General features: G+C 42.2%; 1 protein-coding gene across 2 annotated transcripts in view; it reads left to right on the forward strand.

Annotated features, from left to right (window-relative positions):
* Positions 1-17,812, forward strand: part of GLI2 (GLI family zinc finger 2) — a 262,344-nt gene that overhangs the window by 168,033 nt on the left and 76,499 nt on the right. For both annotated transcript variants that reach the window (XM_037912674.2, XM_043525483.1), the window contains one exon: positions 4,222-4,327. In XM_037912674.2, coding sequence (XP_037768602.1) covers positions 4,222-4,327 — 106 coding nt within the window. The remainder of the gene's footprint in view (positions 1-4,221; positions 4,328-17,812) is intronic.

Below are 17,812 nucleotides of genomic sequence, written 5' to 3' on the forward strand. Positions count from 1 at the left end.
GTGTTGCCATACCAACTATAACGAAGCTAATCAATTAAGGTGGGCTATTATCAGCAGGAGAAAAAAAACGTTTGTAGTGATAATCAGGGTGGCCTATTTCCAGCTATTTGACAAGAAGGTGTGAGTAACAGTAGGGAAAAAATTAGCATGGGGAAATAGTTTTTACTTTGTGTAATGACCCATCCACTCCCCGTCTTTATTCAAGCCTAATTTAATGGTGTCCAGTTTGCAAATTAATTCCAATTCTGCAGTTTCTCGTTGGAGTCTGGTTTTTTTTGTTGGAGTATTGTGACTTGTAGGTCTGTAATTGAGTGACCAGGGAGGCTGAAGTGTTCTCCGACTGGTTTTTGAATGTTATAATTTATGAGTAGCAGTTGAGTAGGGGTGGCTTTCACTCTGTGTGTTGCTAACGTACCCCTCTGGCTTAGTATCTAGATGCTATAAACATACCTAAGAGCAACATCATTTTTGTGTAAAAGGCTCATGCTCTCATTGTCCCCCACTCATTTTATACCGCTTTGATTTTTTTTCCCATTGCCTCAGGTACAGATCACCCTTTTGCCTCTATTTCTGAATACCAAGTGTCAGAGATTTATCCCTGCTTTAGAGCAATTTAGTACTTTTAAAGATCCCCTTTTTTTGCCTTCTGGAATGCACCATATCATACCAAACAAGCAAGTATTATCAAACCATTTTCCCATGGCAGAGACTTCCCCAGACTCCCCCTGTTAAGGGCTTTGTCCCACCACTGCAAATCACTCAGTTCTGACACCTATCAGTAGGGTTCTAAGTTAAATATACAAAGTCTGCTAGTCATTTATAAATCTTCTGCTATATTGAAGGCCGCAATGATGAGCAGATAAGTCTAAAACAAGGGATTGCCTTGATTAGATAAAAGCTAGCAAATTCATTGTGCCAGTCATCAGATTGCACCTCCAATGGCTGTTTAGAAATGCATCATCATGAGCTCACTTGAAGTAATTGAGTATAATTGTCCTTTTAAATCATATGTGTGAAAACATCCATCTTTGTAAACGGCATGCATTGCTGCTACTTCTGTTGCCAGCTCGCTGCTCCCTTCGAGGGGTGGAAATGAGAGGCAGAAGTGGGGAGAGGGCCTGACATTTATGAATTAGTAGATGATCGCATATAAAACCATTCATTATTTCAGATCAAGCATCCAGAAGTGAATTAAAGGGAAAGCAGCAGCGATTGTAGCTTTTAGGCCTGGTGGCTGCTCCAGAAAATGTGTGTGGGCAGAAGAAAAACCCAGATGTGAAGATCTGAAACTGAAAATCACTGAAAACAACTGCCCCACCACCCTTTTTGTCCTCTGGTGAAACCAAACAAGGATTAGGTGATGGTGCTAGTAAAGAACCTGAAATTGAAACTGACGAGTATCTCCAGTGTCTAAATTGATTGAGATGGTGTAAAAAAAAAAAAGCAAAGGTGTAAAAGTGGAAAAATGGTACATGTTTAAATTCCTCTCAACATGAATAAACTGAGGCCTAATTAGAAACAGGGGAAGGGAATTTTTTTCAGATATTGGTTTTATGTTGACTGTGCCCAAGAAAAAGAAGCAAAGCCTTCCCCAAATCATGAGAGGCAGGGAAGGAATGCTCTTGCAGATAAATTATCAATGCTGCCCTGAGTTCTTCCTCCTTTAGTCAATGGCAGTCATAAGGCAAGACATGTAGAACTAGATATTCAACAGAGCTCAGCATCCAGCAGCAATGATTGTTCTTATGGGAACTGAGCTCTGTAGATAATCTTCCCCCTGCAGCCCATGGCAATGCAAATACTTAATCTGTCCGGCATAGGACTGGCTATGCCAGGCAGCAGCCTAGTGCAGCAAAACATATAGTGACAGTTTGATTGTGTGATCATTGTGTATGACAACATAAACCCTTGCTCTGTACATCCCGGACAGATACAACAATAGCTCTCTCACGCAGGCAGAAACCATGCCCTGCAAAACTTCTTGCATGCTTCTGGGATCTGTTTTCTTCTTTCATAGCTCTCAATGATATCAGTGGATGCTGAGAGCCCACTGAAGTTCAATGAAAGACTGCTGCACATTGCTTCATGCCATGTGTGCATGTACTAAGGAGAACAAGGCCAGCTTCCAAGCTTGGCAAAGAAGAGGTTCTGGTGGAACAGTAGTTTCCAGGGAGATCAGGACAGTCTCTAAATGATCAACCCAGGCCCCTGACAGTTGACGGCAGTGGCTATGCCTTGGAAAGGCGAATAGCTGATGTGTAACAAGCCATTAGCTGCATTTTGGATGTGGCTTTTCAGTCACTAGCAGGATCGTTCTGCATGTCTGACTTAGAGAAACATTAGATCGTGATATATCTTAAAAATGATTATTTCTCTCAAGTGACTTTATTTAAAAGACTTATATTACCCAGCACTGTTAAAGAGGGTGGGTGAATTTTTCGCCTGCAGAAGAAAATCCTAAAGGATACACGTTTATTTTACTTACTTTCTTGGGGGTTTAACAGCTACTCTACTGTGTCCTCACATTAGACAGGCTGCAAAAATGCTCCCACTGTATTGAGCACTTCACAGTGCCAGCTCTCCACTCTACCACTGAAAGTAAGTCTGCTGTGGACTCTTGAATACTTTCCACCCTGAGTACCTTAGCTTAACTCCTTTCAGCATAGTTGGCAGGCAGGTTGTTTTTATGTAGTCTCTTGCCTCTCCTGGCAGCACAGCTGACGTAGTATCCAGATATGCATGTTATGCTGAGCTCAAGGATTCTAGATTGAAATGCAGAGAAGATCTTCAGATCCCCTTCCTGATTTGCCAGGGCATAAATATATAGTGATTTTTAATGCAGATTTTCTGTAAGTGAACCTAAAGGACCAGATCCTTAGCTGGTGTAAATCGACAAAGCTCTATTGAAGTCAAAGCTATGTTGTTATCGCAGCCGGGACTCTTAAGTCATCCTTATAAAAGAGTGTGGAGCCAATGGAACTGGACTGATTTACACCAGCTGAGGATTTGGGCCAAGCCATAAAGAATTGTAGGTTTGTTTTGGGATGCTGCTTTCCCGCACAACAGAGAAATGCTGCAGGGGGTGGAAGCAAGTTACAATGGAGTATTTAGTTAAAATGGTGTTTGGAACAATAATCTAATATTTTAAAAGCTCCAGATATACAGAAAATGTGATGAAAAGTGCGATGTCAAAACTGAAGAGTGAGGGTAAGGAAGACCTGTGAAAACTTTAGTTAATCTTTAATCAAGAAATTTTGTCTGACTGTAAAAGACATACGTAGTCTGGCCTTTTATTTTTACGTTTGATCCCAGCTACAAATGTGGAATGCACCATCATTATAGACCAGATAATATATCCTAGCAAAGGAGTACTGTACGGTATATTTATTGAGGCCCTGCTGATTGTATTTCTCTTGGCTTCCATAATTTTAGAACAAAAAGACATGGCCATAAGTCTGAATAGTCCAGGGTGGTGTGGAGAAATAACTTGATGAATTTTCCATTTGTCCTACAACTCTCTGAAATATTTGTGCTGTAACATTTGAGGTCAATAATACATATTAAAGTCTGTGGATTTAATAAGTCAATGTAGGTGTTCTGTGCCTTCCACAGCCACTTTATCTTTCCATCAAAGATGAAACACGCTTCTCAAATGAATAAAAAATAGGGCCACAAATGATGACAAGTGAGAGCAATTTAGGCTCCTTTCAAGGAACCTGAGCCATAGACATTTAAAGCCGCCTCTGACTGTATACACAGTTTGCATTTGTGCAGTACTTGCCGTTATACTTTAGGTAAATATTTCTAACCCAATCCCCACTCTCTGTCTACAGACATTCGGGAAAGGTGCTGCTGCCGTTCCCGGTGCTGTGGATGGTGCAGATCTGGATTCTGCCAACCTCTGTCGAGTCTCATTTGTGTTATAAGTCTAATTTTCCTTGGTGCTACCTATAATCTCCCTGAGTTCAAAGAGCGCTTAGCTGCTTGTCGTTGTCAAAAACCCTGTTGGAGATCTTTTATGTTGAAGATGTAGGATTTCTCCGAATGACTTTGATTATTTATTCATTTCACTTCTCTGGTGTATGATAGCGCTGATATCATGAAGACCCCATGTCTTTGCATTGCTCATGCTCTGAAATTCATGGAGATTTAGTTCCTTTGAAATTGTTTTAAAAGAGAAGGAAAAGTTTTTGAAGTCTCTTTTTTTCTTCCCCTCAACAGTTCCGCAGCACGTTTTTCCAGCGTTCCATGCTCCCTTGCCAATTGACATGCGTCACCAGGAAGGAAGGTACCATTATGAACCTCACTCCATCCATGCTATTCATGGGTAAGTCTTGCATCTCTGCTCCCATGTGTTACTAAAACACTTCAGTCTAACCTCTTCTGGTTTTCTTGTATTGATGCTAAGACTTGAGTGTGAAGCGCAGTGCAATGGTTCAAGCACAGGGCTGTATAACAGGGAACTCATCTTCTATTTCCAGAATTGCTGTGTGGCTTTAATCAAGTCAGTTAACCACCCTGTCCACTTTCCCCAGCTGATGATACTATTCACCCATCTGTCTGGGCTGTGGGGGGTTTAATTAGAGTGTGTACAGTGCTTTAAGATCCTGGGATGGAAAGCAAAGTGCTATTACATCATTATTCAGCTGAGGTCATAGGAACAGGAATGGCCCAATATACTTTTTGTGGTGTTTTTCACTCTGTAATATATCTGAGACTTTTCTCACTACACCTTGGCCAAAACCCCTACTTTGGCTCCTCAATTTCCGTGGCCCTATGGTACCACTCCCTCCCTACCGTCACTTTAAAAGTGAACTGAAAGGCTATTTGCCTGTCATATTCAGTTCATGATGCTATTGGCATCACCAGCTATACAAGTATTGCCAAAGGGGCAGACTCTCAGGTAGCTGAGAGAGGCGGATAAGAACCATAGATAAGGCTAATTGTGTTTCAGATTTGATCTCCTGCATCAATTGCTAAGACCTGAGTATTGTGTTTCTCCTTTGAAAGTTGACAGCCTAGCTAGGGCATAAAGCAGGGTAGGGAGGCATGTTCCTTACATCACATCCGGTGTTGAAGAGAAAAAGTGGCTCAGTGATTAGGGGCCTAGTCCAGGACCTAGAAGACACTGGAGCCTTTTTTTAACATTGGTACCACATTAGCTATCCTCCAGTCATCTAGTACAGAGGCTGGTTTAAGCAACCGATTACATACTACAGTTACAGTTCTGCAATTTCATGTTTGAGTTCTTTCAGAACCCTTGGGTGAATACCAACTGGTCCTGGTGATTTTATTACTCTTTAATTTATCAGTTTGTTCCAAAACCTCCTCTACTGACACCTAAGTCTGGGACAGGTCCTTAGATATGTCACCTCAGAAGAATGGCTCAGGTTTGGGAATCTCCCTCACATCCACTGCAGTAAAGACCGAATGCAAATAATTTATTTAGCTTCTCTGCAACAGCCTTGTCTTCCTTGTGTGCTTCTTTAGCACCTTGATTTTCCATGGCCCCACTGGTTGTGTGGCAGGCTCCCTGCTTCTGAAGTACTAAAAAAAAATGTTGCTGTTCGCTTTTGTGTCTTTTGCTAGTTGTTCTTCAAATTCTTTTTTTACCTGCCTAATTATACTTTTACACTTGACTTGCCAGAGTTCGTCCGTTTCTATTTTCGTCACTAGCATTTAGGACTTCTTATTTTTTAAAGATGTCTTTTTGTCTCTAACCACCTCTTTAACTCTATTGTTTAGGCATGGTGGAATTTTTTCGTCCTCTTGGTGTTTTTTTTCTTTTGTTTGGGGTATACATATAGTTTGAGCCTCTATTCTGATGTTTTTTAAAAGTTTCTATGCAACTTGCAGACATTTCACTCTTGTGACTGTTCCTTTTAATTTCCATGTAACTAGCCTCTATGTTGTGTAGTTCACCTTTTAGAAGTGGTGAATTTCTTTGGCATTTTCCTCTCTAGAAGGATGTTAAATTTAATTACATTATGGTTGTTATTACCAAGCAGTTCAGCTATATTCACTTCTTAGACCAGATCCTGTGCACCACTTGCGACTAAGTCAACAACTGCCTCTCCCCTTGTGGGTTCTAGGATTAGCTGCTCCAAGAAGCAGTCGTGAATGGTGTCTAAACATTTTATCTCTGCATCCTGTCCTGAGGTTACTTGTACCCAGTTAATACGGGATAGTTGAAATCCCCTGTTATTATTGGGTTTTCTGTTTTGGTAGTCTCTCGCTAATCTCCCTGAGTATTTCACATTCACTGTCACCATCCTGGTCAGGTGGTCAGTAGTATATTCCTACTGCTATACTCTTATTATTCAAGCATGGGCAAATAGGCATGTGTTTTGACCCAGATTATAGTTGTATATCTGGGTGTCTAATACCTGGGTTGCTATTGACTCCAAGTATTAGTCCCCCTTTTCCACAGACCTCCCATTTCTCCAACAGACCACAAGACCATATCTCTTCACCTGGAGCTTCTTGTGAGGGACTGATCTAGTTGTCACCTACCAGTCTCCTCTGTCATCATTTTTAGGGTGTGTCCAGTTTGTCCATTTCCCATTCATTGGGCATCCAGTTGTCTTGCTCCCCTTTCCCCTGCCTTTTTAGGGAACGGCTGCTATGTTCATGCCTTCTTAAATCCAGGCAAGTTTCTTCATTGGGGTGTCCATGCCTGAAAAGCGGCTCAGAACTTGCCAGCTTGGTCTTACAAGCTGACTACTAGTGTGAATAAGAGCTTGGCATGGGATCTGACAGTATTGTATTAGTCAGATAATCGCGAGCTGGGTGAAGAGCCCCAAAATGTCTGGTGGTCAGCAAGTTAGATGTTCAGTTCACCCATCCCAGTGCGCAGGTATACTTGTAATGGCCACATTCCCCCAGTGGAGAACCAGTAGTCACCTGTTAGTATTTAGCGTAATGAACCGTGTGAACAGAACTGGATGCTCAATAGCTAAAGACCTTTTTCATTTAGGATGCTTCAGCTCATCAACATCCCAACAGTACCCAGCACAGAGTAACTTCTTGAATAATATTTAGTGTATTGGAAACATAAAGAGCTTGTTCATTGGTCTCAGAAGAGGAAATTCATTCTCCCTTTGAAAATTCCAGCCGTATTAGTCCCTCTTTTGGTGCCTCTGTGGATGGTGAAGTGCTGAAGGTGAACAGCACACCACCTCTATGCAAGGGTCTTTGTGCGTAGGTTCCCTGGCAGTTACAGCATTTTTGAGGAAATAATCCAGACTGGAAATTAAAATGGATCTCTATTTTATTTGCATGCTTATATACTGCCTCGTTCCTGGCCAATGGGAGCTTTGGGGGAGGTACCTGGAGGCGCGGCCAGGGCAACACACAGACCCCTGTGCCCCCTCCCCCATGCCCCAGCCGCTTCCCAGAGCGGCGCGGGGGCAGGGCAGGCAGGTAGGGAGCCTGCCCTGCCCCTGGTGAGTGCTGGACCCGCCCCCCGAACCCTTCCTGCAGCCGAACCCCCTGCCCTGAGCCCCCTGCTGCACCCTGACCCCCTGCCCTAAGTCCCCTGCCACACCGCACACCCCTCCTGCACCCTGAACCCTGCACACCTCCTGCACCACGACCCTTGCCCTGAGCCCCCGCCGCACCCCGCAACCCTCCTGCACCTCAACTCCCTGCCCTGAGCCCCCTGCCACACCCTGCATCCCAACCCCCTGCCCTGAGCCCCCTGCCACACCCTGACCCCCTGCCCCACCCTGCACCCTGACCCCCTGCCCTGAACCCCCTGACACACCCCACACCCCTCCTGTACCCCAGCCCCCTGCCCTGAGCCCCCTGCTGTACCTTTCACCCCTCCTGCACCCCCTGAGGGCAGGGAGCAGGCGGAGTTGGGGTGGGGGTTGCAGGGCAGGGGAAGGGCCTCATGGAAGGGGTGGAGTGGGGGCGGGCCCTGGGCAGCAGGTGGGGGCTGGTCAGTGGTGTGGCCCTCAGGCCAATGTACTAGTCCTCATGTGGCCCTCGTGGTCATTTGGGTTTGAGACCCTGGTTTAGACTGTAGATATCTATAGTTTGCCTGGTGCTAGAGAAAGACAATATAATTGTTGGGTTTTTTTAAGTAGTGTATACATTTTCCCTCTAGAAAAATATCGTAAATGCTAGGAAGAAAAATTGAGTCTCTGAGCTTTGGCTTTATGATTAATGTGATTGGAGCTTGACAGAGGTTCCCCAATTCATCAAGACCATATTCTAGCTGTCTACTTTCTTGCCTGTACCAAATGTATCTAATTACATGAACATTGCACAGCAAATTAGATGTAGTCTCATTTGTTGTCAGCCATGGAGTCTTATTATTTGCCTTCTGGTTTGTGTCAAAGGTTTGTTTCCCGATTGCTCAAAGTGACATTGCTATACATTCCTCTTTATCATTGTTTGCATATAACCTAATGAGAACACCAGTTATTTTATCATAGCTGTCGGGTAGGAATCAGCAGGGTTCTGTCTAGCAGGATGGGACATTCAGGACAGTCATATATGCAGGGCTGTTTGTTTGAGACCTAAAATAAAAACCTGAAGTATAGAAAAACTGATGAGTAATAAAGGAACTGTGCATTCACTCTGGATGCACGTTATTGAGATGCCCAGAATACTTCCCAGATTTACATTTGTTGTTGGGTATGTTGGCATTTCAGTCATTTCCACTTTAAGAAACATGACAAATAGTTTTGGGGTTTTCTTTGGCTCCTTCCTATGTACTGAACTTCAATTACATGGACCTGGTTGCATAACAAGACAAGCCCTAGTACCACCCGAGGAAATACTTTGTGTGATCCAAGTTACACCTTTTAGGCCAAAGTAATATTTAGTTGGTCTTTAGGACATTCAACTTTTCTGTCCCCCATCCCTTATTTTTGCTTTGTTACATGATATACCAGCTGTGTCATCTGTGGAAACAGTCATTGCAGGCAGACGGTGTCAGCTGCAACCACATGGTTTTTGGCACAATCATGGTATCTGCTTGGATAATCCAGATAAATCTCACTTTTGGTCACTTTCTATTCCAAGACTGGCAAATGTCTGACATCCTTAACTAAGTTTCTTCACTCTGTCGTTGCACTGAGATCTCAGCTGCTGCCTCATTTCACACCAATGAGAACATTGTGGTATCGAGATACCAACATGGATTCTAATGTCATTGGGTTTATGCTCATAGGAAGAAAGGAGAGAGAGGCAAGGGAAAACCTCTCTGAAAAGCAGAGGCAGTAGAGATGATCAGGTGTAGAACAAGGTGAAAATAGAGCACAGAGTGAAAAACAGATGGGGACTGTAAAAAGAGGAGCAGGGCGGGGAAAGAAATTATACTAGTGAAAATTTATTATATATAGTGTATTACACCTAAAACCAACATCAGAATAATATTTAAGGTTGCAAAATCAAGCACTCAAAAGTTAGGAAATGCCAAATTAAGGTTGCTTGTGCAACTTTAATTCTAATCCCTTGTGCATATGCACTGTGATACACCCTTTAATTATACAGTCATACTGTTTTTTCCACAACTCTCCCATCTCATTCAATGCACAGGATGGACTGTGTCCTGAGGATGAATTATGATTATATATGTTCCCTATATACAATATTTATTGATTGATTGAAATTTCTCTCTGCACTTTTCATCACCGTTTGCTGTAAGCAGACCGCAGACCCAATATTGGTTGAATCAAACTTTCAGACTCCAGTATTCCACTGAGACAAATGACTTCACTTGATGCATTCGGATAGCAGACTGTAAAAAAGGGGATATTGTGTATTTTAGCAAGATTCTTCATATGACTTTTATAAAGTTTACTTCATTAGGGTCCAATTGTGCAATCCTTAATCTTGGTAGTAACCCCATTTGAATGAATGGGATTACTCGTGTCAGGTTTGCAGGATCATGTCCTTAAATATAGAGTAAAATTCCTTCCAGAGAAGCAGGTGATTATTAGTAACCCCTTCCTCTCCCCATGGCTAGGCTTTCTTAGCTATTCTGTTTTTTCAAACAAATAAACAACAAAAAAACCCCTAAATCAGCTAAAAAGCCTCTGCCAATGCAAGAGCCCTCAGGGCTAACTAACCCTTGTAAGCAGCGTGCTTAGGCTTGACTCAGCAAGAGGCTTTTTAACAGTAGCTCCTAAACAGCGGTTAAAGCCCTGTCAGACGCTCTGTAGTGTAACAAACAAAAGTAGCGTTGTTTTTGTGCTGACATTCTAGTGGCTTTTCAGGATGTGGTTCTGACATTATTTATTTATTTTTTTTAAGAACTGTTGTTCAGTCACCCAAATTCTGTTGTCCCTTTAAAAAAACGTAGAATCCCAAGACCAAATTCACCACTGGCATAAATGTGTGAAATACCATTGGTTTCAGTGACCTGTACCAGAGCTGAATTTCCCCCCAAAAGATCTTGAGATGGAAAGACTCTTCTAGTCCATCTCCCTGCCAATGCAAAAGTGGTCCCAGTTGTCCCTTTCTTAGTGCTTTTGTCTGGCTTAATTTTAAATGTCTCAATAGACGGGGTTTCCACCAGTTTCCTAGGAGCTGAAGTTTTCCCTGGTGTTCAACCTAAATTTTTCCTACATCTGGTCCCAGTTCTCCTCGTTTTACTCTTCTCTGTGTCCTTTTTACTATGGTAAACAGTTCTTCTGCCTCCTGGATACTTAGAACATTTTTCCAAAATCAGGTCCAAAACTCCCTAGAAATATAGATATAGGCAGAGCTGGCAATGTTGCCCATAATTAAGCTTCTTGTTAGAAGATCCTGTTTTCAATTGCTTATAACTTTGAACATTAACCATTAGGGATGAAATTTTCCATGGTGAGTGTCTGCCTCAGGCTGTTTTTTTAAGTTTCAGCTACAATAGTTTAGCCACCTGCAAGAACAAGGTCTGGGGAAAATATGTTTTGCCTTCTTACAAAAACTGTTACAACCATTTCTTGAGAGGCTCTAGTGCTCCATGCTTTGGAGCAGGGACTTGAAATTTGGCAGGTGGCTTGGGCCACCTCAGTGTCAAGGGTGTACCTTTTGCTGTTCCTGTGAAAAATCATCCACTTTTCACCCAGTCACAAGCCTTTGGCAAATCTCAGTTCACACATGTTCAGCAGACGTTTTAAAATTTGGCAGCTGCATTCTCTGAAGAGTCCATCGGCATTGAGTATGCTCCATCCCAGGACTGCAGGGACTGAGCAGGACTTTCCCTGCAATTGCTGCTGCTCCTGCTGCTGGCGCCCAGATAGCTTGGAAGAGGGAGCTGCTTGACTTGAGTGCAGATGGGACAAGAGCTAGCTGGACAGAGACTGGAAGACAGGGAGTAGATTGGGACAAGGTGCCTGTGGGGTGACCGGGAGCTGGGGTCGGGAAGACTGAGATCAGATGAGGCAGTCAGGGGCAGGGAGGGGGCAGTCTGGAATTGACTTGTCTAGGAGACTGGGATGAAGACCCAGGGTAGGGGGAAGGCTGAAACTTGAACAAGGAGCCCAGAGCAAGAAACCCGCACTGTCTGGGCAAGGAGATGAACAGGGATGAGGAGTGGGGTGGGGAAACTGGGATGAGGAGTTGGGAGTGTGGGGTGGGGGTGTGGGGGTAGTACACAATCCATTAAACCCAGAAGGTGTTTCTGTCTTGGAGAGAGATGGCAGTCCTAATCCCGGCAGGCAGATAAAAAAGGGAGACTCCTTCGTTAAGGTCACTTCTTTTAGAAATAAGCACACCAGTCAATTTACCTCATAACGTACATGCCAATAAAATGTGTGCATTTTCATATTTACTTTGCTACAGGAGTAGCAAAGCTTTGGCACGTCCTGATTGATGGTACTGTGCTGCTTTGGAGATAGAGAGCGCTCCCTCCAGAGTCAAAGCAAACAGCTGCCCGGAGACACATTTTTGTGTATTTCGCAATTTCATTACTTTGACCAAATGGATACATTGCTCATTTCGAAAGCAGTTTTGGCTGATTATATGGAGTTTACTCTGTGCCCTTCTCTCTCCCAACCCCCCTCTCACAGACATACACACGCGCACTTCCTTTCCTAGGCTGTAATGGATCTGTAATGGATTATAGAGCCTGTTTCACTCTAGGATGCTGGTTCAAACCTATCCCAAATCTGTAATTACTAAAAGTTATTACCTTCTGATGGCTCTTTGGTGACTCCTGTGAAGTGATTTGGGGAATGTTCATACAGCTCTCACTGTAAAACAAACATAGGTAGCACTACTTGGACGCCTTGTCCAATTTCAAGAGGCCAAAGATTAAATGGTCAGGATACTGAACTGTGACTGTCTTGCTTTGTGCATTTGGAGAATTGACTTCACCTCCCTGTGCCACAGTTTCTTGCTCTCTAAAAGGGGGGTAGGACCTTTCTAATGCTCTTTGAGAGTGAGGATGAAACGGGAGAGATGCTCAGTAAATGCTGAGTACTGCTGTATGACCCTTTCATCTCTTGAAGTGGTCTGTGAGAGCTGGGTTGTGGCACATTGCTACCTTCTGTCCTGTGGATCCACAGAAAATGAGCACCCACAATTCCCATCAGCTTCAGTAGCAGCAATGTGTGCTCAGAACTTGTGAACATATTAAGCCATTGGAAACCGGAGCTGGCCTCTCTGCACCTTTCACCAGCACTAAAGTCATATGAAATGAAAAATGAAAATAAATGAAAAGGAGCAAGAGATGGTTGCTGGTCACATGACAGCTAGAGAGTTTGTGTAGCTTTTCTGATGGTATAACCAATTCCAGCATGAAAACATAAACCAGGCCCTCTCTTCCAAGGCCTATTCACAATGGTGTCATAGTAGTGATTACATAGAAATGGAGTTATACAATGTATTTCCTTAATTTGAGGAGATAATTTCTTTAGACTCTGTGTGTGCTAATCATCTCGGTGGAGACTTTCAAAGTGGCCTGGGGGATTTAGACACACCACACAACAACTTTAATGGAAGATGTCTCTTTAAAACCCTCAGAGTGCTTTGAACATCTCAACCATAAACTTTAAATCCAGACAGATTTGAAAGTACATTGTGTCAGAGTCACTAAACCATAAAGTCAGGTGCAAGCCTTGTAGACTGAATTAATAAACGTACTGGGCCAGATCTGGAGCTGTTGTAAATTGGCTTCGCGCCAGTTAAGTTAGTGGATTTCGGTTGGCTTTAAGGGAGCTGTGCCAGTTAACACCAGCCGAGGGTCTGGCTCGTTAAATTGCAAGAATTTTTTCTGAAACGTGAACTGCAATTCTGACTTGATCCAGTCACTGTTGGATATGTAAAACTGGTTAGGATATTCTGCATTGAAAACAGGAGTCTGATCTCTGAGGGCTTTTATTTAAATCTCTGGCACGGGCATGTGTTCATTTATGACATCACTCCATTACCCACTGCTGCTTTTGAGTAAGTGTCATTCTCAAAGCTTCATGTCAACAAGTCTTAACTAATAATCCCTTTGCTTACCTCACTTTATTATAGGTTGAAATGACTTCATGCTCCACCCTTATCCAGTGTTAAACGCATGCTTTAGAAAAAAAATTGAACTCCATTCCCTCACTGCTTTCCTAGGGGTAAATATTCACAGGATCACTTCAGACAATAAAATAAAGATGGGCAACTGTCAAAATTTCCCATCTGTGGAAAATTTTATAGAATCTTTTCAATGGTACAGTCCATTCTGTAAACTTTTTAGGATTTCCTCAATAGTCCATTCTCTACCACTGTTTACATGCTGACCTCATACTGTCATGGGAGTTGAATAGATACTACCTCTTGCCATTCACTTCATAAAATTTTCACAGTCTTTTCCAGTCTAAATGGGAAGGAATCCCCCTTGCCTTCCATTTGTCTTAACTTTAAATCCTCCCTGTAAGGCCATATTTCACAACCAACCTAATTCTTGTGAACTCATGGCAACGAGACGTTATGATGACCTATTGCAGCACCTGGTGCATCCAGTGCCAATGCCACATTGTTCCTTATAGAATGTTCTCCAGTACTGTGTCCAATCCAGTTTTAAATGTCCCAAAGGATGGGGTTCCACCACTTCCTTTACCATACTGTTACATAATCTAATGGAGCTCTCCATTAGTTTATTTAGATAGGTCAGCCTACAACTTCTCTTCTTTAATTTCACCCCCTTATTCCTAGCAACTCCCTAGTGCACCACCCTAATAAAATTTTGCACTCCAGACATTTGTAGAATGTTGTTATATTCCTCCTGCTCTTAGTAACCTATTAGACTCACTGTAGCCTATAACATTTCCTCAGAAATCAATTATTTTAACCCCTTCATTTTCACTGGGCTTCTCTGAAATCCTTCTAGCTTGTATAGAAGACTGGAGAAGACCCATCAGTGACGCTGATTAGTGAGACAGAGGATAAGTTACTCCCTTTTCCCAGGGCTGGACACTCTGCCTCCACAGCACTCTTCACCACTGGCCCAGGCAAGCAAACAGTGGGAGGTATTGAGAGACAAAAACGAATGGCAGGAATGTTGGCTTACGACACGGGATTGAAAATGCAGGATCTTTGATGTCCATGCAGAGCACAGATATTTAAAATCTCATCCAAAAGCCCCCCCCCCTCACAAAAAAGGTGCACAGACGTCCATTTACTCTGGAAAGATGACGGATTGAGTCAACTCTACTGGGATTAGAACATGTGGTTCAAGGGATTCTAGGTATTTCAAACCTGATGCTAAGACCACCCAGATGGCTGGGGCAAAAAAAAAAAAAAAAGCCCCTGTTTGGCAGAGCTGTGAATGTGGATACCCTGCCTGGAGCTAACTCTACACACACAATTACAAAACTCGAAGGGCAGACCAGGGTGCTATTGTTCTGAAAAGTTGCAAATCTGCAGAAAGTTTCAGCTGGAGTACATTCTTTCAAGTGGGCATTCTGGATCCCTATATTCGATTCTGAGCCACAGACATATGCTTTTCTTCTGTGTGCCAGAGCTCTTTGAGAAACTGCACTTTTATATAATGAGGAGTGCTGGACAATTTGTAGAGGGGGGGTGCTGAGAGCCGTTGAACCAAACTATAAACACTGTCTCTGATGGAAACCACTTCATGCCAGGGGGTGCGGCAACATCCCCAGCACCCCTAGTTCCAGCATCTATATAATTTTATACTTTGTAGGATTTTTAAAACTTTTCTGTTTCCCAGTTGAAATGAAATAGGCAAATAACATAGCTAAACTCTGACAGTCAGAAATTAGAGAATGAAAATAATCTGTTGTTTATGGGTAACATTTTAAAAGTGTCTAAATGATTTAGGAGCCTAAGTCCCATTTTCAGAAGTGATTTAAGTATTTTCAAAGGTATTAGGTACCTAAAGATACAGATAGGCACTTAGTGGGATTTTGAACAGGCTAGATCCCTAATTCCCATTGTCTTTCAATGAAATTTAGGCTCCTAAATGCCTAAGCCACTTTTAAAATAGGTCTTAGGCTCCTAAATAAGGGGCTTTTGAAAATTTTACCCCAGGTCCTGTTAATAGCACAGTACCACAGTAATAACCTCATGAAGACAAGTTATTCTGTTTTGTCTTGAGTGTTCTTAAGAATCTTCTCCATGATGGTCCTGGAGCTACTTTAGCTACTTGGAATTTGCAAACCAGATGAAGGACTAGTTAGCTGCTGATTGAATGCCTCATCTGAAAACCTCTAATAAGATCCCACAGAGTAACCACATATCCAAAATTACTGCTGCTAGAGGAAGGGTTACAGGACTGTGGTTCATACATAAATAAAATGGGAAACCTTCAAGTTCATTTCTACTTTAGAGCAATACTTTAATCCAGATAATTTGTCCCGATTCTCAGAACGCCATGATTCAGCACAGCTTCATTTTATATATCACCTTTCATCCCAAAATGCTCTACAGTATTAAACACTTCGCGAGAACACTCTATGTGATATAAATGACAGAAAGCAGTCAAGTAAAAGTATTGGGCAGTGACAGAATTAGTGTTCCATCATCAAACCAATAAATGAAAGGGAGCTTAATTTAAGAGATGTAGGCAAGGAGAAAAAAGAGAAGTCTGAAGAAGAGATTTGAAAAGAGATGGACAGCTGATAAGGCAGAGTGGTATATAAAGGTTTTCTAGGCAGCAAAGCCCAGGCTTAAATCTTAATTTTAAGTATGTGCTTAAATCCCATTGACATCAATGAGACTTAATCACAGGCTCAAACGCTCTCATGAATTGAGGCCTTAAAAACACCCGCTACATAGATTTCATTAAATCCCACTTATAGAATTCAGCTGTTAAAACATTAATATTGCATTCATTTGACAGGACAATCTAGACTTTCCAATCTAGACTCTGACATCTATTTAAACCTGGTTTATTCCTTGCACTGAGGCACAGAGACTTGCCCAAGGTGACATAGTGAGTACATGACCTGGTAAACAAACTCAAGAGTTCTGATTTCTGGTTGGTTGCTCTAAATAACAGACCATACTCCCTTCCAGAAATCTCCTACTGGATTCAGTAGTTTTCTATCCTTCAGTAGTTGTCAGTCTACTTTGCCAGACTGACTTTGTCTCAGATTCTGGTTATATGATTGATTTCACTGCTTTGCCTTTCATAAACTCAAGCCCAACTTGACCACGTTTGTGTTCATCAGTTGCTTTTCTCCCAGATAATGCAACGTTGTGGTTCATGCATTTACCAGCAAAATTATTGCAAACTATAAACTTCCAGTTCAGGAAGGCATCTGTCTTTAAGGGGTGTGTGTAAAGTCTTTCTTATTTAACAATGTAGGGTCTCAATTTAATTTCCTTCATCTATTATCACCTTCGCTGGGTGAAAACTACACTGAGAAATAATCTCCTTGCCTGAAATGCATCAAGCTCTTTGCACTCTCTGATTGCATTAGAGTTCAGCTGTGTGCCTGACCAAGCCTACAGAGACCAGCAGCAAAACTCCTCTTGATATACTGGGCCTATAGATTAAAATGAAATGAGAGACCTCTTAATTTTTTTGAAAGCTGTAGTTAAAAGAAAAGGAAGATGGAAATGCAGATCTGGCTCTATTGAACTTTCACAAGGACTTCCTAAAAATGTGCTAATAAAAAATCCGTGCCTACACTAGGATACTCTATATTTGTTGTTCATTCTTGGCCAGTTATCCCATCATTCTGCTTAGCTTGGTAACACCAGAATGAGATCATTCAAGCAGGACTTGTGTAAATAAAGTTTGTCTCCCACTAATAAATCCTTTCAACTCTTCTCCTTTTGCTTAGCTTCTCCTTCAGATACCATCGTTGGTCAAGCTTAGTACAGTACCTGTACCCTCTCGTGCTTTTTGATATTGGCTAAAAGCAATTTTAGAGCAGGCTTGTATAGTTGTGTTGGTCCTTACATCATTCATGAGTATCAAATATATTGTACAGCACTAAGCCAGAGTGATTATTTTACCCTCGTATTGCACACTACATTAAAATTTAGGCTGAAACGTGATTCACATAAAGGGGCATTGTTAATATAGAAGTTTTGTTCTAAGTTTAATTTCCTGTGCTACTAATAACACTTTAGATTATTTAAACCATAAAAAAAATTAAAAATCAACTTCATTTTTGTACAGTTTATTCTATACGTTTACATGAGACACTTCACGCAACTTCGACAAAGGGTAAAATTTTCACAAACACCTCTTTTCAAGTGATTTAGGCATGTAGAAGCTCAAGTTTCACTGAAAGTCAATGGAACTTGGGCACCTACGGGCCTGACTTTCACAGTTATTTAGGGGCCTAAAGGTGCAGAAAGGCACCTAAGTTGGATTTTCAAAAGCACTTAAGCATGTTAGGGACCTACCCATTCATTTCAA

This window comes from Chelonia mydas, chromosome 11 (assembly GCF_015237465.2).
Source record: "Chelonia mydas isolate rCheMyd1 chromosome 11, rCheMyd1.pri.v2, whole genome shotgun sequence".
Classification (NCBI taxonomy): Eukaryota; Metazoa; Chordata; order Testudines; family Cheloniidae; genus Chelonia; species Chelonia mydas.